Source organism: Apus apus, chromosome 7 (genome assembly GCF_020740795.1).
Source record: "Apus apus isolate bApuApu2 chromosome 7, bApuApu2.pri.cur, whole genome shotgun sequence".
Taxonomy (NCBI): domain Eukaryota; kingdom Metazoa; phylum Chordata; class Aves; order Apodiformes; family Apodidae; genus Apus; species Apus apus.
The window spans coordinates 12,088,441-12,106,200 of NC_067288.1; the positions used below are offsets into that span (position 1 = coordinate 12,088,441).

At 36.6% G+C, this 17,760-nt stretch overlaps 2 protein-coding genes across 4 annotated transcripts; one reads left to right on the plus strand and one right to left on the minus strand.

Moving 5' to 3' along the window:
- The first annotated feature begins 863 nt into the window (after window positions 1-863).
- LRRC39 (leucine rich repeat containing 39) lies at window positions 864-11,368 on the plus strand. 2 transcript variants are annotated; one of them, XM_051624807.1, is made up of 10 exons: window positions 864-1,465; window positions 3,109-3,167; window positions 3,650-3,850; window positions 4,766-4,871; window positions 5,803-5,959; window positions 6,498-6,634; window positions 8,217-8,362; window positions 8,754-8,906; window positions 9,946-10,085; window positions 11,083-11,368. In XM_051624807.1, exons 3-10 carry the CDS (start codon window positions 3,726-3,728, stop codon window positions 11,136-11,138), a joined length of 1,020 nt encoding a protein of 339 aa, XP_051480767.1. In that variant the 5' UTR covers window positions 864-1,465; window positions 3,109-3,167; window positions 3,650-3,725; the 3' UTR covers window positions 11,139-11,368. The 2 variants fall into 2 exon arrangements, with proteins under 2 accessions (XP_051480767.1, XP_051480769.1); XM_051624809.1 differs by having other exon boundaries at window positions 3,112-3,167.
- On the minus strand, window positions 10,836-17,713 carry TRMT13 (tRNA methyltransferase 13 homolog). Of its 2 annotated transcripts, XM_051624801.1 has the most exons (11): window positions 17,543-17,713; window positions 17,185-17,231; window positions 17,030-17,096; window positions 16,134-16,196; window positions 15,934-16,003; window positions 15,431-15,537; window positions 14,319-14,486; window positions 13,945-14,017; window positions 13,186-13,260; window positions 11,929-12,343; window positions 10,836-11,615 (listed from the first exon to the last, which is right to left on the minus strand). In XM_051624801.1, the coding sequence occupies exons 1-11, from the start codon at window positions 17,681-17,683 to the stop codon at window positions 11,381-11,383; spliced, it is 1,461 nt and encodes a 486-aa protein (XP_051480761.1). In that variant the 5' UTR covers window positions 17,684-17,713; the 3' UTR covers window positions 10,836-11,380. The 2 variants fall into 2 exon arrangements, with proteins under 2 accessions (XP_051480761.1, XP_051480762.1); XM_051624802.1 differs by having other exon boundaries at window positions 17,030-17,231; window positions 17,417-17,636.
- Between the last annotated feature and the right edge of the window lie 47 nt (window positions 17,714-17,760).

Sequence of the window (17,760 nt, forward strand, 5' to 3'; positions counted from 1 at the left end):
TGGACAGGCTGGATCGATGGGCCAAGGCCAATTGTATGAGGTTCAACAAGGCCAAGTGCCAGGTCCTGCATTTCAGTCAGAACAACCTCAAGCAACACTACAGGCTTGGGAGGAGCAGCTGGAAAGCTGCCCAGCAGAAAAGGACCCGAGTGTGTTGATTGACAGCTGGATGAACTTGAGCTAGCAGTGTGCCCAGGTGGCCAAGAAGACCAAAGGCATCCTGGCCTGCATCAGGAATAGTGTGGCCAGCAGAAGCAGGGAAGTGATTGTCCCCTTGTACTCTGCACTGGTGAGGCTGCACCTTGAGTACTGTGTGCAGTTTTGGGCCCCTCACTACAAGAAGGACATTATGGTGCTGGAGCGAGTGCAGAGAAGGGCAAAAAAGCTGGTGTAGGGTCTTGAGCACAAGTTTTATGAGGAGCAGCTGAGGGAGTTGTTTAGCCTGGAGAAGAGGAGGCTGAGGGGGGAGACCTTATTGCTCTCTACAACCTCCTTTCAGGAAGTTGTAGCAAGGTGGGCTTTGGTCTCTTCTTAGTAACAAGCAATAGGAAGTGGATTCAAGCTGCACTGGGGAGGTTTAGAATAGATAATAAAAGAAACTTCTTCATTTAAAGGGTAATTAAACACTTGAGTAGGCTGCCCAAGGAGGTGAACGAAATCACTATCCCTGGAGGTGTTTAAAAGATATATAGATGTGGTGCTTCGGAACATGGTTTAAGCACTGGTCTTGGTAGAGTTAAGTTAATGGTTGGTAGAGTTAGGTTATGGTTGAACTCGATTACTTTAAAGGTCTTTTCCAACCAGAAGGATTCTGGGATTCTGTGAAAAATATTTCATGATTGGAAACATGAAAAGGGGTGAGTAATAACCCATTCTGCACATCCTGATAAAGATTGCTTTTCTGTCTTGACTTTAATATTTTGCACTAATATTTTTCAACAAGAAAATTTTTCAGCATGGGAAAAAGTAATGAGTAAAATAGTTCCTGATAGAATGCTTTTTCTGGTCTAATTGGTCAATCTTGCTATTTCATAGCACTTTGAAGCTCAGTTATTTTGCAGAGAAACATTACTAGAGTACAGGAAGTAACTGTCATTTAGAATTCAAAACTAGTTTGTTTTTCACTGTGGATCATAACAAGTACTCCTTTGTTCTTTTTGTTCATAATTTGTTACTTTTATGTCCTGGTTTGAGGGAGTCCAGGAGTTTATGCGTGTCCAATTTTGTTCAGCAAACTGGAAAGACTTCAGGAGTAATAAATGCTTGGGGGTTTTGCAGAAGTGCCTCATGTGATACCTTCTATTCTCAGCATGGGTTAAAATTAGAACTAGACTGACAGTGCATTGCAGTCTGAGAGAGGGTTCTATATGGTTTTGGTAGTTCAGACAAAATGTGTAATTTATCTCTGCTTTTGCCCGGAAAGCAACGAGTCACAGGGAATCCTTGAAAACACCAAATAATCGAGGTAAGTTGTTAAACTGTTTCAGATGCTTGGAGATGAAGTTGCTGGGAGATCTGATTACTTGGGAGTAAATTTGCAGTTGTTTTACAGCTATGCTTGGGAATTAATTTCTGAGTTGTTGGCCATGTAGGCATGATTGTTATGGTTTTCATTTTCCTAACAAATAATAAGATCTAAGAACAAGTAGCTTTTGATACTAGTCCTATTTTTATATGGTTGAATCTCCTTGAAAACGAAGTCATATGCTTAGGCCCTCTTTCACATTCCATGGTTCTGAAACAGTATTTAATTAATAATATGCTTTCCACAGTAAAAGAGAGTTGCTTAATATAAGCTTTATTAAAAATAAGTAGTTTCAACTATATAACCTGATGCTGATTTTAGTAGTACAAATATTAACAAATGTCTCTTTTTTGCACAGTTTCTATTAAAAAGATTTATAGTTTTCTACCTAAGAAGGCTTATTGTTCAAAAAAATGTCTCTAAACAAGAATCAATAGATCAGGGAAATCACTGAATCTCAGAAGTTTAATCCTGAAAAATAACAAATTAAAATTGTAACCATGAATCAGAGAAAAAAAACCTCATATAATGTCTTTGCCATTACTGTAGCATATTGGGATGAGGAGTGAGAAAGGTAATTACTATAAGGACCACTGAAAGATACGTTAATCCTTCAAAATAATAAATACTGTTGCATTTATGGGAGGAAGGGAAAGAGTATACAATGCTCTCTTTCCAGGAAAAAAAATCAGTCCCTCTTTAGGAATCCAAATGCCAGACTGCGTTGTGCCACACTGTGGTTGCTGTGTGTGTCATCTGTCAAATCCTGCCATTTTTCCTTAAACAGAAGGAGTTAAGAATCCTTAATATTAACGTATTGGACCAGATTCTTCTTTATTCAAACATTATAATTTTATTTTAATGCTGTCTTTACAACAGAAAGCAATCCTCACAATTTACATTTATTATTATTAGCCTGCGCATTTCTAATAAATGCTTTGGGTATAATCAAGCTCTACAAATAATTATGTTATCAAAAGACATAGTAAATATAAAGTAGAATGATTGACAGCTTGAACACAGAAATGTTCACTAAGCAGTTGTGTCTTATCCATGCCACACAAAATTACAGTGGAATAAATATAACAGAAGAGATTGCTCTATAAGACAGACATGCAACAATTATTGTAGGAAAATACATGCGTGAAAAGACCTGAAATTCCATTTTGTTGTTATCTACCTGCTTGTTTGGAAGAAAGTTATCTTCCCTTTTTTTGTTTGAATGGATATGTAAGATGTGTTTCTTACTTGTCCCTGCAAGTATGAGTAAGAAACTTGAAAGGAAGCATTCAGATCATCAGTGTTCAGGGTACATTGCTGTTGGCATCAAGTTTAGTTTTCCAAGCTTATCTGATTATCAATTTCTTGGCTCCAATTTATTTCCCAAAAAACCCTTTCCCAAATGACAGCAGTAATGGCAATGAGAATGCTTTTAAGAGGGGTGCACTGATTAGGATGACTGAGTATCTTACTTTGCTGCTCTTCAGGAAAAGAGGTATTAATTATCTCATTAAAGAATAGGTGACTTCAAAACTTTAGGCTGAAATTATTATTTTTTTTTTAATGTGGATCCTGGCACTCAGCAGAACTGCAAGAAGATTCAAAGAGAGATCTGAAGAATTAAAAAAGCTTTCTCTTAAAGGTAATGCATTACTAACTATAAAATGTATTATAATGAGTTAAGCTATTAAGAAAACAAATACAAATAAAGTATACTAATTTATACCCAGCAACAGTTCAGTTTCTCTAAAGTGCAAAACTTCTTTAGTTACAAAGGTCTCAGGATGCAGCTACTAAGATTTAATTGCCTTGAATTGCAGGTAACAGCTTAATTTCTCCTGGGAAGGGCATGAATGCTTATGTGTGTATTTAATAATTATAGTCAGTACTCAGTCTGCCATTGGAAGAAACTGAAAGGAGCAGTTGTTCACTAAGAATGCAGAGAGATTGCAGGAATACCATTTCTTATTTTAAGAAAATGTAGCTAGGTGCAATTATCTATTTTTTAAAAAAGAAAGCAGTTGCTAAAATTCAGTTGTCAGTTCTATACATTAACTAAATTTAATAATAAGATCAAGTGGGTATTGCAGTCTTTAGTTTAATGTCACTGTCCCCATCTGGTAGCTGACAGGTGCACTGATGCATCGAGCCTGAAATTCACAGTCACATTCCTGTGACTGGATCTGAACATGTAAGGATCATGACTGAAACTGCAGTTTGCCTTGGAACTTTCACTGCTGTGAAGACACTTTGGGAAGTGAGAATACACAAGATAAATGAAGAATTACGGAAAGAAAAAGAATTCAGAGAGAGGTCTGCAGGAAGGTAGGTAATTTGTAGATCTTTAAGTATGTGAAAAGCTTGACTGTATGTTACATTTCAGAAGACTATGATTGGTATTTTCAGACTGATCCACAATCTAATTCTAGAGTCATTACTCCAGCAGAATTCCCACCAGTTAGAATCTAGCACTATGGTCAGGTCAAGCCAAGAATTGTGTTTTATGACAAAAATACTAGCTTATACACTGTATCCCCTAATTTCAGATGTTGAAATTCTCTCCTGTGTGGATGTTCTCACCAGGGGAGATTTGATTTTTTTATGCTTTATTCTCAGTGGAGGCTTTGAGAGGGCTGCTCAGTCTTCTCTCTGGCCAGCAATTTCATGAAATGTGAACACATTTAGCATTCTATTTTTGGAACACTTCCTAATGTGTCAGATGTGTTTGAAAATTACTAAGCAGATCAAAAGTTACTAATGGAAAATAGGAGCAGAAAGAGAATTAGCCTCATTTTCATAATTCTTTCTTAAGTCCCCTTTGGAACTAATCAAGCTAAAATAATCCTTGGCTGATTGACCATGTTTGATTGCATTTACATTTGGTGGAACTGAAGGCTTTCTATTTAGGACACTGCTTCAAAGTTAATAGCTTTGGAACGTAATTCCATATGACTTTATATTTTATTGTTCTGCTGCAGCATGATGAAAATTAATGGAGTTATATGTTCCTTCTGACTGTAAATTTGAAGAACTATAAAATAGAATTCCTATAAATTACATCAGCCAAACATTACTTTAGGTTCTTGTCTTCCCTCAAATTTATAGTTTATTCAGCATGCAGATATAATAAATGTTGTTTGACACCCAAAAAGGCTACTGTATCTTTGTTCCAGAAAATAGAATTATAATAATTTTTGCCTGTGTTCATTGTTGCACCACTGACAGATCTTTCCCTTGTAGGCTGATACTCGTCTGGGAGGAGAGAGCTGCATTAGCAAAGCTCAAGGAAAAAATTATTAATGAAGATGGAAGAGCAATTTTAAGGATAGAGGAAGAAGAATGGAAGGTAGTATTGATTGGAATGAACATTGCTTGGGTTGAATGACTGATGCGGTAGAAAATTATTTATTACTACTTTGCACTCACAATGTTACTATTTTATAATCTATGAAGTGCTGCTCACTGTGTGTTAACAATTAATTGAGATGCACTGCTGTGAGAGTGTAAAAGCAAGCTGGTTTTTTTTCATCCTGAATATTAAGGATTACTCTGCAAAAATACAGTCCAAAAGGCTTTTCTGCATTATAAATTATTTACAGTGGAAATTATTAGTTTAATTACGTAAATCCTCATTTAACGTTAACACACCAAAACTACTGAAATGTATCATGGTGGAAACCCTCTGCATTTAAATGCATGAAGATATTTCTTACTGTTGCTTACTTTCTCTAAGAGTGAAAATGAGCCAGCAGATTCCCAGACTACTGATACTCTTGTTTCTCACGCATGGGGGGACATGGCTGACTGTTGAATCAATGACAGAGTGGAAGCTCACAGTCTGTTCTGAGCCACGTGAAATGCAGATGCCAGTTCCTATACAGTGGTGAGAATTAAACCATGTTAAGGCCAGTGAGAGAGTGACAGCCACACCCACCAATACTCTGGTGCTCCATAGGCCAGTGTTCTTTGTTCAGAACTCACAGCACACAGACATCGTAGTTTTTCTGTCCCTCAACTCCTCTGCTCTCAGCTCCTCACTGTGTTTCCTAAAATAATAGGAAATACAATTTAGATCACCATTTAAATACAAAAAAAACCTATTTAGAGCTGTTTCATTTTCAGTTATATTTGCTTTGTCTAAAAATAAATAAATAAAAAAACACAAAAGCAACCCTGAGTAACAAGACTGTTACTGTTTCAAATAAAACTTCTACCTAATGCTGTGTTCTTTTTGTATATTAAGCTGAATTTCTTCTGGTTCATATTTCTTGTCTTAGACTCTACCTTCATGCTTATTGAAATTGCTCCATCTTCAGGAATGGCAGCTTCACAGAACGAGTTTGCAGAAAATTCCTCAGTTCATTGGAAAATTTCACAATCTTCTTGTTCTGGATCTGTCCCGGAACTCAGTTGAAACTGTACCTAAAGAAATTGGTGAGCTGTGCTTTCTTTTTTATTTTAAGCTGCTTTTCTAAGAAAATTTGTCTTATGCAATCATGCCGTTTTTGTTCACTTTGCCTGTCTAACAATACTATTGGGTAGTTAATTTAAATCTGACAGTGAGACAGATCTTAAAAGCATGGATTCCACATAAATTAAAAAAGATGGCCAGATGGAGGAGATAGATCTTTATGAAAGCTCCCTGTGAGAAAAAAAAAGTTTGTAAGCAAAGCAGATACTAGACATCATAATGCAGCTATAAAAGTGATACTGAAAAACAGGCTTCATGTTCTGAGTCCACAGCATGAGTAGACTGTGCTTTAGTTTTGGGGCTTTTTTGTAGCAGTCAGCTGGAGTTCAGTTCTGTACTTTAGAATCCTGAAGTCCTATTATTTGAATTTAAGTGATTTCTTTTTCCATGACAACATAGAGCACTTGTGTAACAATATAAGGATAATACAAAACAAGTAATATTGTATTTCAAGTAGAATGAACCTGAACATTTACTATTTCTCATTTGTGCTCTCCACAGGCCAGCTGACTAGCCTCCAAGAGCTGCTTCTCAGTTACAATAGAATAAAGTCTATTCCTAAGGAAATAAGTAACTGTGTCAGTCTTGAAAGACTGGAACTGGCTGTCAACAGGAGTATATGTGATCTTCCACCTCAGGTTTGATGGACTGTTTTGTTTTGCTTAGTTTTGTTTAATTAATTTAATTAATGCTTATTTTTAATTTATCCATAAATAATTATCATTAAGTGTTGCACCCTATGTTTTCAGGTTTGCTTTGATAATCTGATTTCACAACTACTCCACAAAAACACCTATGTGAACAATAATACATATTTATATGTGATTTATATGTGGTTATATGTGATTAATATTTATATCACTATTCAAACTGAAGCCACGTGAGAGGGATATACATATACCTGAGTAGCTGAAGGACCCAGTCTTTATTTTGTCCAGATAAATAACTTGGTAATGCATATGGGACAGTGATACACTTGCTGTTATTTGTTTAGACTGAAGGTCTTCACTGAGTTACCCCACTCAGGATCTGATGCCTTAGCACAGAAGTTCCCTTTTATGGTTGAGAATACAAATTGGTGCCATATGCCAGGACACCACTGTGAGCATCTTTACCAGAGCTGTTAGCTATGAAGAGGGTTTGTGTCATCTACACAACTGCCCATGCAGAGTTAAATGGATGTTGTTCTGAGATGCTGAACGCAAGTCAGAGAGAATAAGAACAAATGCTCACCTACTATTGAGCTTTAATTTGGACGTGAAAGAGACCTGCATCTCTAGGTATTAGCCTCTTAGATAGAGATGACATGTATGTAAACATACTTACTTGTTATAATTTAATTAAAAAACAGTAGCAGTGATAGATGACAGCAATAGCTGCTTAGCAAAATTGAGTCCAAGTAGTAATACCAAATAAAAAATCTTCAAATGAAAATACAAGCTATTAATTAGAATCCAGAATTTACAAAAATCTATGTGAATACAGGTTATATAGTGTATTGCACAGTGATAGCTGCTAACAGCTGATAGCAAAGACATAACTCTGTCCTGCTGAGACTCTGCTGATGTGACAGGGTGAAGCTTCAGTTCTATGTACGTGAGTGGCATTCTGTGTTTAGACAGCTAGACCAGAGTTGTCATAACACTTCTTTGGGTAACTTGAACATTATAAAAGCACCTGAAGACATGATTCACCAAAGGAATTAGGTGTTGCAATACTGAATTATGCTGTTTAATTTTTAGCATGTCTTGCCTTAGTAATAGACTTCACAACATGGAATATGAACATAGGTTCACTCTAAAATACAGTCCGTGCAATTTGATCTATAAATATCTGACTATTTGACTAAAGAAAAATGGTACGTTGCATGGAGGGTGAAATAGTAGGGGCAGTGGTGTCTTTAATACTCCTTTTCTTCTAAAGGGTTGGGTTATACCTGTGTTGTAGACGTGGCATTCAGCTTCTTAGCTGTTAGGGTACTTGCTAGGTGGGAGATTAAGTTCTGCTTCATCAGTTTCAAACCTACCTACCTTCCAGGTGAGAACTGTAATTAGGTAATTTCAACTATGGCAACTCAGAAACCATTTTGTGCTTACTAAACCAACTCCAAAATGTGTTGTAATGTTTTTAAACTGTTTCTTTTTGTCAGTCAACATTGTATCAGCACTGCTGTAATGGAACAGCTATACAAACTTGCATTAAATCTCCCTTTCTTTTCAGCTCAGTGATTTAAAGAAACTTTCACACATAGATTTGAGCATGAATCAGTTTACTACCATCCCTTCAGCTCTTCTCAACATGCCAAATCTAGAATGGTTAGATATGGGGGGAAATAAACTCCAGGAGCTTCCTGAAGCAATTGACAGGTAAATAAAACTCAAAGCTCACATCTTAGTCTCAGTACCATTGTATTTACATTCTATTTATTAAATCCTACTTAAAAATATTATTTTAATGTTAACCTCACTGCAAACTTAAGATTTATCAGCTTTTAATGTGATATTTTGGATAAGCTGAAATAACCCATTCAATAAACCCTAAATTTAGTATCAGCTATCAAATATTTTTTGCCAATGACATTTTTTACCAGATGTTGGGTGATTACCTTGGATATGGGTTTTCCTTTGAAAATTGTTGTCTTCTTTATGAGAGCCTTTTATGTGGCTGTAAAAAATAATCAATTTATTACTTTATATTAACAATTGATAAGATAGATTTTCTACATACTGATTCATTGTGCAAATGCCTGTTTTACAGAATGGAAAATCTCCACAGTTTATGGCTCCAAAGAAATGAGATAACCTCTTTGCCAGAAACCATTAGTAATATGAAAAATCTTAGCACTCTTGTCCTTAGCAATAACAAAATTAAGGATATTCCAGCTTGTATGAAGGACATGACAAATCTGAGGTAAGAAAAAGCAACAGAAATATAAATACTAGAAGATGAGCTTTAAAGCCTCCCTTGATTTGTGTATCAGAGAAACACTAAAGAAGTGGAAAAGAAAGGCACATTCACTGTTGTACAGATGGACACAACAGCATGTAAATCAGCATAATTACACGGATCCACAACAGCTGAGGATCTGGTAGAGAAAGCTGTGTGTACTACACTTATTTATTGTACTTATTTAAATAAGTAAGCTATATAGTTACAATCCCAATTGTAAAAGGAGATTGTAATACATTTTCTCATTTCCAAAGGGTGCAAATGCCCAATTCTAATTGGCCTTTTATATTGTTCTCTAAAGCAAAGAGCCTGGAGGAAAAATATGTGACAAGCATAAAAATGAGAAAAAAGTAAACCCAGAAGTCAAGCATTTGGAATTAAAGAAAAAGGATTAGGTACACAAGTATGGATGAAACTCTCCTGTACTTGATTTGGAAAAACAAAAAAGAATTAATATAAAATTTTAATTGATAGAATGGAAATTATTTTCTATCCTGTGACAGAAACTTTCATTTGAGTTCCTGGATGCTGGCCATTTTAGAGAAGGAATGCTAGTCTAAATCAATCACGTCTAACCCAGTACAATAATTCCTGTTTTGGGATGTTTCAGGAGAAGCAGCACCTCATTAAACAAAATGTATGAGCATAGGCCCAGGGATGGACCAAGAGCAGAGGAAGACAGGGGTGGCTTTACCTTGCAAAGCTGGGGGAAGGCAGGCATTTACACCTTGTTCTCATCCACTCATCTCTTTGTAGATGTTCAGTAAGACTGACAGATTAAATGATGAGGGCTGCAATGTTTTCTTCCACCATAATCAGCTATTGTTGTTATAAGGCATCTTCTTAGCTTACTTAATACTACTAACACAGTGATGTGTTTAGCTGAAGACATTTTATTTTGCTTAAAACACTGTTTGAGGAATCTCATTACAGTTTCGAAAGAGTTATTCTCTCTGGACAAGACCTATTGCAAGAGTAATCTTTTCTGGTGAATTGTCAGATTTGTCAACTTCAGAGGCAACCCCTTGGAGTTAGAGGTAACACTCCCTCCATGTGAGAATACAGAAGAGGAGGAGCAACAGGAGATGTTCGGCATTGAATTCATGCACATATATATCCAGGAGTCACTCAGGAAAACAGGTATGTTTTTTTTATTAATTCTAATCTCTCTGGAATACGGAAATAAAGGGAAGGGTATGCTGTGTAAAACAAAGCTAGGACATGTATGCAAATGAAATATGAATAATCTTAAGTGAGGTTTTCCAAAATAACTGTAAACAGACTTTCACTGAGGACAGGGGCACTGTTATTGGGAGGTGGCACAGTAGGTCTTCACACAAACATTTTCTAATAGGAACATACTGGACCCATGGAACATTGGTATAAATGTGCCTGAGTAACTAGAAGTTAATGACTGCCTCTTGTATTTGCAATTTAACCAGAGTTTACACAGTGTGGGTCTCCCAGAACAGCGTTTGCCTCGTGAAGGTCAGCTTTCCCTGTGTTTGGATGTTGTCCAGATGGGGACTACCAAAAAAGGATTTTAAGGGAGATGCACCCATGGTCCCAATGCACATAATTTTTAGCAATGAATTATCAACACTTCATAAACAGCTTTTTCTCCCAGCTTGCTTTCCCTGACAGAAAATCCAGTCACCTAAACAAAACACACCAACAATTCCATCCCATTTCTAAATCACTGTGGCAAAAAAATGCTGTAAGTACTCTCAAAGTTAACAGCTTAAAGGTTGCAGTAACAGACCAAAATAAGCACTTCTCAACAGATGTGCAGGTGGCAGCTGTTACTTGCAGAGAGAACTTCATGCACTGCAGATATAAAATGTTCATTCTATATATTGTGAAGGGCTAAAAAATGAATGACTGAAATGCTTTTGATTTAGAACACCAAGCCAGCTTTTTTATTATCAGGATTTCATGAGTGATCAAATTAGCAAAAATACATCAGAAGACAGTATACAAGTAAGTTTTCTTCCCTAACAGATTCCCCTAGCAGGAAAGGCTGATGAAAGTACCCAGGCCTACTTCTATATCTTAAGAGGAAATAGAAAGCTATCCTGGAATTCAAGGTGAAAATAAAGTATGTTAATTTATCTTTTTTTAACCTACTGTCTTTCAGGAAATCTGGAAAGTTGTACTTCTGGTCCTTCTCCTGTCATAAATTCTAATGAATAAAGAATGAACTGCGATTGGAAGAAAATATCAAGTATACTTCTTCCTAGCAAAGAGGCTTCAACAGGTTTCAAATATTCTTAGGGATTTTATTATTTTGTTTTTCCACTGATGAGAACTGATTTCCGTATTTGTAATTCCTGGTGAAACTGGGAAATATGAGAACTTTTCCTGGGTACAGAAAAGACTGAACCAGGGTTTTTTTGTAATAAATGAATTAGCTTTTTAAAAAATGCAGATATATTTTAAAGGCTTTTTCCTGCCAGTTCCAAATCTGTCTCCTGACGTGTTGCTGACTCTGGTATCAAAGATGGACTTGGGACAGCTGTCAACAGGACATTCTCCAAGGACACAGCAGACTCTGTATAATACTGCAGTGCAGCCTTGTATCCTCGTTGTTGCAAATATTCAATCCGTCCATGATCAATCAGCAGTTTACAGAGGCAACCTATCTCCTTTCGTTCTTCAACAGTAAGTACCCTAGTTTCATAAAAAGGAGGGAAAGAACAAACGGTTCAGAAGAATAGTTTTGTTAATTTACATTAGTGGTTATGCTTAGAAAAACTACTGAAAACACTAAATTGATTTAAATTCAGGCAAGCATGACTGTTTAAATGTTTTGAAATATATGTCCATGAAAACTGTATTTTGAAAGTAGGAGATTTATATACATTTAGTAATTAAAATGTTTCTGTAAAATGAGTAATTTTGAGGACACAAAACACTTCTATATAACACTATACATAATCTTGCTTATCTGCAGGAACCCATTTGCTAAAAAATAATTACATACCCTTGTAAAGTATCAGAACCACTCTCTGTTTTGCTGAGTGTTTGCTCGTGATCTTCTATGTCATTAGTTTGATCTTCACTTTCTTGACTTGCAGAGGCTTTGCTTGTGGTTTCTCGCATGCCACAAGTAGCCCAGCTACTCATTCTCTGAAAATAATTAAATTCTACTGGTCCAAGTCCTACTGATTTAAAAAACTCTCTGCCTACATAATGTGTCCAGTCACACTTGTGATGGCAGCACAGTGCAATAACAATTCCCGCTACAGGCTTACAGTCTTCTCTGTTGCTTTCATTATCAGAAGAATTGTTAGAGGCCACCTCTGTCTTATCATTCCTAGAGCGTTTTGGTGCAGGCTCTTCATTTTCTCCATCACAGCAAGTTGTGTAACTTTCAACCAAACATCTCAAAGCAAGATCTGGGAAAAAACCAAATATACCCCTCACAAAACCTAGTGATTAGTACCATGACATTATTCATAAGGGTGTATCATGATTGGGAATGTACTTCCCAGAAAGAATAACAAAAGTATACATCACAAAATAAGCCAAAAAGGAATGTCAAGTATAACTAAAAGTTACAAGCATGCTTTGAAAACATGAAAACCCTAAATGCTAAATGAATATTTTGAGACCTCTGGAGCTACTAAGGTCTTTTCTTCTTGAATAATTGTTCTACGCAAGTGAATCTGAAATAATTTGGTTAGTGAATTGGCATATTGAAGGAGGATCTCCTCCCTGTAAAACATTTAAGTATTTGTTCTGAAGGTTTGCTATCTAGGACACAATTTATTTAATATGTACATTTACTTTCTAAATGCTTAACTTTATCATCTTTGTAACAGTACCAATATAGTTGTCGTATTTGAGATGTCTTTCTCTATACCACAGACATTAGAAAAAGTGTATTAACTGAAAATTATCAGGACAGAAACTCTTCTGTTTGCTTGGGATGCATATTCAGATGCCAGTACAAATTTAGAAAAGAAAATATCATTTTAGAGTAGAGGCTAAAGTGCTAAAACAGATACTTTCAATTTGTTCTACTCTATAGAAACTAAGAAATGTTTTACTTCTGTCTAAAGTAGCCTTGCACCTATTCCACTGAAGTCAACAGATGTTTAGAAGATAATTGCTGCTTTCACCAATAAAGGGTTAGAGGGCAAGAAAAGCTTAAAAGGACAGTTTGGAAGTTCAGTCCATTCAGATTGTAAGATTTAGTATCCTAACTTTCTGCAGTTAACACATGAGCAATTCATACCTGTTGCAGCACCACACAAATGTTTCCCAAATCCTACCACTGGTAGATTTTTCTTCTCCAAAACTGGTACCTTATCTGGAAGAAAAAAAACAAACACAAAACAAAACCAAAAACCACACACAACCCACAATCCTAGAACCTCTACTATAATAATACAGCACACTTAAAAAAAATAATTCATGTTTATCACTACTAAAAATAGTGGTCTGTAAATACAGTTATAAGCTATTAAAAGGAAGTTAAACTTTATTTTTCTAAAACAAATTAAGAGAATCTTAATTTGTGGCTGAGAAGCATATTTAACCATATCAGCCTTTCTATACTGCCTATGAAACATAAATAGGACATGAAGGCATCCCCTGATGACAGGTGTTTCCACAAATTCTGTAGTATTGATACACACAAGTCAATGATATGCATGACTTGCTTCATTCTGCACACCTAAATCAGACAATGCAAAGCTGTTTAATCCTGAAAATTCTAAAAAACCTTCAAAATGTTTTTGTTTTGGTACTTCTCACCCTATAATGATGTCCTGTAGTGTATAAAACCCAGAAAATTTTAAATCACTATTTAATGTATATATGTGTGTATGTATGTATATACACACAACATTAACATGTCCAAGCAACCACAGAGAATATTCTTCAAAACCAAGAACATTTAGGCATACTACATACAAATCGACTTGAAGTCCAGAATTGAAAATCTAAAATTAAGCTTCTGTTTCAGAATTACACCAGCCAAGAAGGAACTTACTTAAACATAAATGTTGAATATCAACTTGAAGCCGTTCAAATACAGAATCTTTCCTTTTATGTTTTCCATCCACCTGTGTAAAGAGAACAAGATCATCAAGTAGGGCTAGCCTCTAATAATAATTCTGCTTCAGGTTATAATGCAAAACTGTCTTCCTGTCAAGTCAACACCTGCACATTTCCAACATCAGACATCAGGATTTTTTCCTGATAATGTTTTCATTTGGGAAGTGTGAAATATAAGCAATCATGCTTCCAAAACTTTTAAAATTGAAAGGCTTTGTTATTTTTGAAGATAAAAAGCAAATACGAACAGGTTCAGTAACAACAGTTTAAAAAGTTATACCCTGTTAATGTGACAGCATCCTCTCTTACTTTGAATCTTGTTGTTGCCCTTTCCACAAGCAAAAACTGAATGTTTTCAGTGTTCTGTAATGCAGCATCAACCCAGTGAGACAGCTTTCCTCGCCCAGCTCCAAACTCAACAAAACATCTTCCTGGACCAAGTAAATGTAATTTTTCCATATTACCTAAAATAGAAGCCTACAAACATCCACACATTATTTACAAACCAAGCAAATATATACACTATGTATTGTAATACCTGAGAGAAAAATGATTACTTCACCAAAGTGCACAAGACTTTTACAATTCTTCCATTCCATGAGGGATTAGGGAAAAGATCTTGTGTTTACAGAGGAAAGGGATTATATGGCTAGTTGGCATCACCCTGCCCTTCTCCCACTGATCATAGAACTCCACCCGGAAGTTTCTGGAATGGATTTTTGGGATGAGGTACGCATTATAGTATCTTCTCTGCTGATTCTTAAAGTGGCCATCCAAAATACAGGTACTGTACTAGATTTTCTGTGAAGTATCAGTGCCTGCAGGGCCTTCTCCCTCTGCTGCAGTTACATGTTTTGTAAAACATAGGAAAGTAGAGCTCAGGAAGAAAGTACAGGAAACAGACTTTTCTTGTTTTTAAATTTTTCTTCTTTCTACAGTATGCAATCCATCTCCCTTGAAATTCCTCCTATTCAATATACATTAAAAAGCAGAAGGTAAACTCAGGCTCTCAAATTATTTTTATGCATCCATTACAAAACCATGAAATCCAGGACCAGCTTCACAGAAAAAGTAAAAAATTCCTTTTACTTCTGAGCAAATACAACATTTTCCCTTTTGTAGCTCAGATTTATTATGAGCTAATGTAAAATAAGACTATATAAGTAAAAATTCAGAAGAACACCACACAATTTGCAATTTATTTCAATATCCTAATAAAAATTTGTTACTAACACTCAACAAAACAGCCTTTCTAAGGTTATATTTCTGCTACTATTTGAAAAGCATAAAATTATACAGCATAACACATTTCCTCTCTATGAAGTAATTAGCATTATGCAGGCACAGTTGCTCAAATTTGCAGGAGCAGAATTCCACATGTCTAAAAACCTCTGTAGCTGTTAGTAAAGCAGTGGCCATACCTGCTGCTTCAGGTGTTTGAAAGCAGATTCCCCGTTCTTTGGGTCATTTAAGGCTTCTTGTACAGCATGGTGGGACAGTATTTGTTCCTTAAGGCAAAGTTCCAGGCCTGCATGCAAATGCAAAACTCCTGAGAACTGGAAACCTAAGAGTTTCTGGTCTTGTCACACACAGATTGCAATAGTCAGACATGAGCTCAATTTGTAGAGCTAACAAAATAGCCTGTTTGGAGCATAAATCTATCATTGTATGTTTATAACAGAGCTGGGAAAGGAAATAAGCTATATGAACTAAATAGCAGTGTTTTAACATTCTCTCAATCTAGTTTATTCTTCTGAGTAAAATTTAGTTTTGGAGGATTGCCTGCATCTTGCTGATAATTATTTCATATCTGTTTAGTGCCAAATATCTCACAATTTCACAGATATTTAACAACAAAAATATCAATTAATTATTTCATCAATTCCATTTAAAGTATCTTATTCTCAGTATTAAATAAGCTCACCAGTACTTGCTTTTTTCAACTTCAGAATTAAGTTCTCCAGCTCTTCTTTGGACAGCGAAGAGATAGGTACCTTTTAAAGGAAAAAAAAAAGTGATGTCTATAAATACAAGACTTTTTTATTTTTGTTAGTTCTTTAGTCATATGATAAATTGCAACATGTTATGTAGGGACTAAGCTTGCAAACAAATAATTGTACTCACTTGTTTTTCTGGTATTTCTGCTACGTCTTTTAAACCTGCATTAATATCTTGAACAAAGTAGACCTTTAAAAATAAAAAGAAATCTGATTCTGTTAATTATCAGGAAGCAAAACGCTAAATTTGTCAATGTTTTTTATCATAAGGTACATAGCAATAGGAATCCACTGCAAAAGAATATACTCCAAGTATTTTGTTTTCTATAGTGTGATCCTGAATCCCCAGCAGAAATTACTGTTCTGACACATTTTGATAAGATTTAACACATTGATAAGGTAAGTTGTCAGTGCTTACTAGACTGATTCCAGAGACCATTTTAAGGTTTCCCAGGTAATTCTAAAGGTTCAATAGTGATAAGGCAGACAATAAAGAAGCCATCTACAGTTTTCTTGAAACAACTGTTGAGACATATATCCCATTCCTTCCCTTGGCACTGGCTGCAACAGTCAGTGTAGCTTTCCGTAACTCATGGCTAACTTGGGAGGCACAGGCAGTTGGCTAGGGCAGCAGACTGCCAGAGGTAGGAAAATACCCAGAGCCTCTTTGTTAGCTTTACTTTCTGAGGACAACCCCCCACCAAGCCTCTAAGATGAATGGCATTATGAGACTGATCTTAGAGAACATTCATGAGAAAGATTAATTAAGATTTTTAGTTTGTAACTAAGAGAATTAAAAAGTTGTTCAGAACTACAGTGAGAAGGGACAGAGATGAGGCTCGAATGTGATTTCCATTTCAGCAAGTACTTACGCAGCTTCCATACTGCCCTTACTGTAGCACTTGCTAGGACTGCTGCCCTCCAGCCCACAGCTGCTGTCGGCACAAGAAGCTTTCTGCAGACCTGTAATGTTTAGGGCCTTAAATCTGAGTGGAAATAGTGCTGAATTTACACTGCACTTACTGGCTTTGGCTTCTCTCTTGAATTACATTTTTTTAAATGCTTTTGTAGTTGGTCTTCATATACAGTACTAAAACCCAAACAGAAAGAAAAGTAAGTAACAGCATTTATCATGTGAAGTCTGACAAAGAATAGAAGAAGCATTTACATATGCTTACTGTTTTGGATCAAGTGGGCATGGAATTCTTTTTCTGTCATTTTCTTCCTAGTTATGAAAGAAAAAGTTTAGACAACACTTCAGCATGCATTCAGTGTTCCCGTTTTAGAAAAGCTGTTGAAGAACATCCACGTTTCATAAAACATCTATTCTGAGATAGGTGAGTTAGCCAGAATGGAAACATTTGGACAATAATACTTAGATCTAAACGAATAGTGCACTGGCAGCGTTACCGCTGGGATGAAGTGATGGCCTCAGCACCGCCAGGCCCCAAAGGCGCCTGCCTCTCCGGGCAGCCGCCGCAGCACCTCCTCCCCAGCGGCAGCAGGCCCGCTGATCCGCCCGGCACGGCCCGCTACCTCCTGCTGCCCGTGCTCTCCGCAAAAGCGCCTCCCGGGGCCCGGGATCATCTTGCAGAAGCGTTTCTTCCTCTGCACGAAGTAGGCACAGCGCCCGGGTCCCGGGGAGCCGCCGCGCTGCCCCGGCTGCTGCGCCGCCATCTTCCTCCCAGCATCCCCCGCCACCCTGCCTCGCCTCCATCTTGGGGCTCCACCTCCGCGGGAGCCGGCGGCAAACT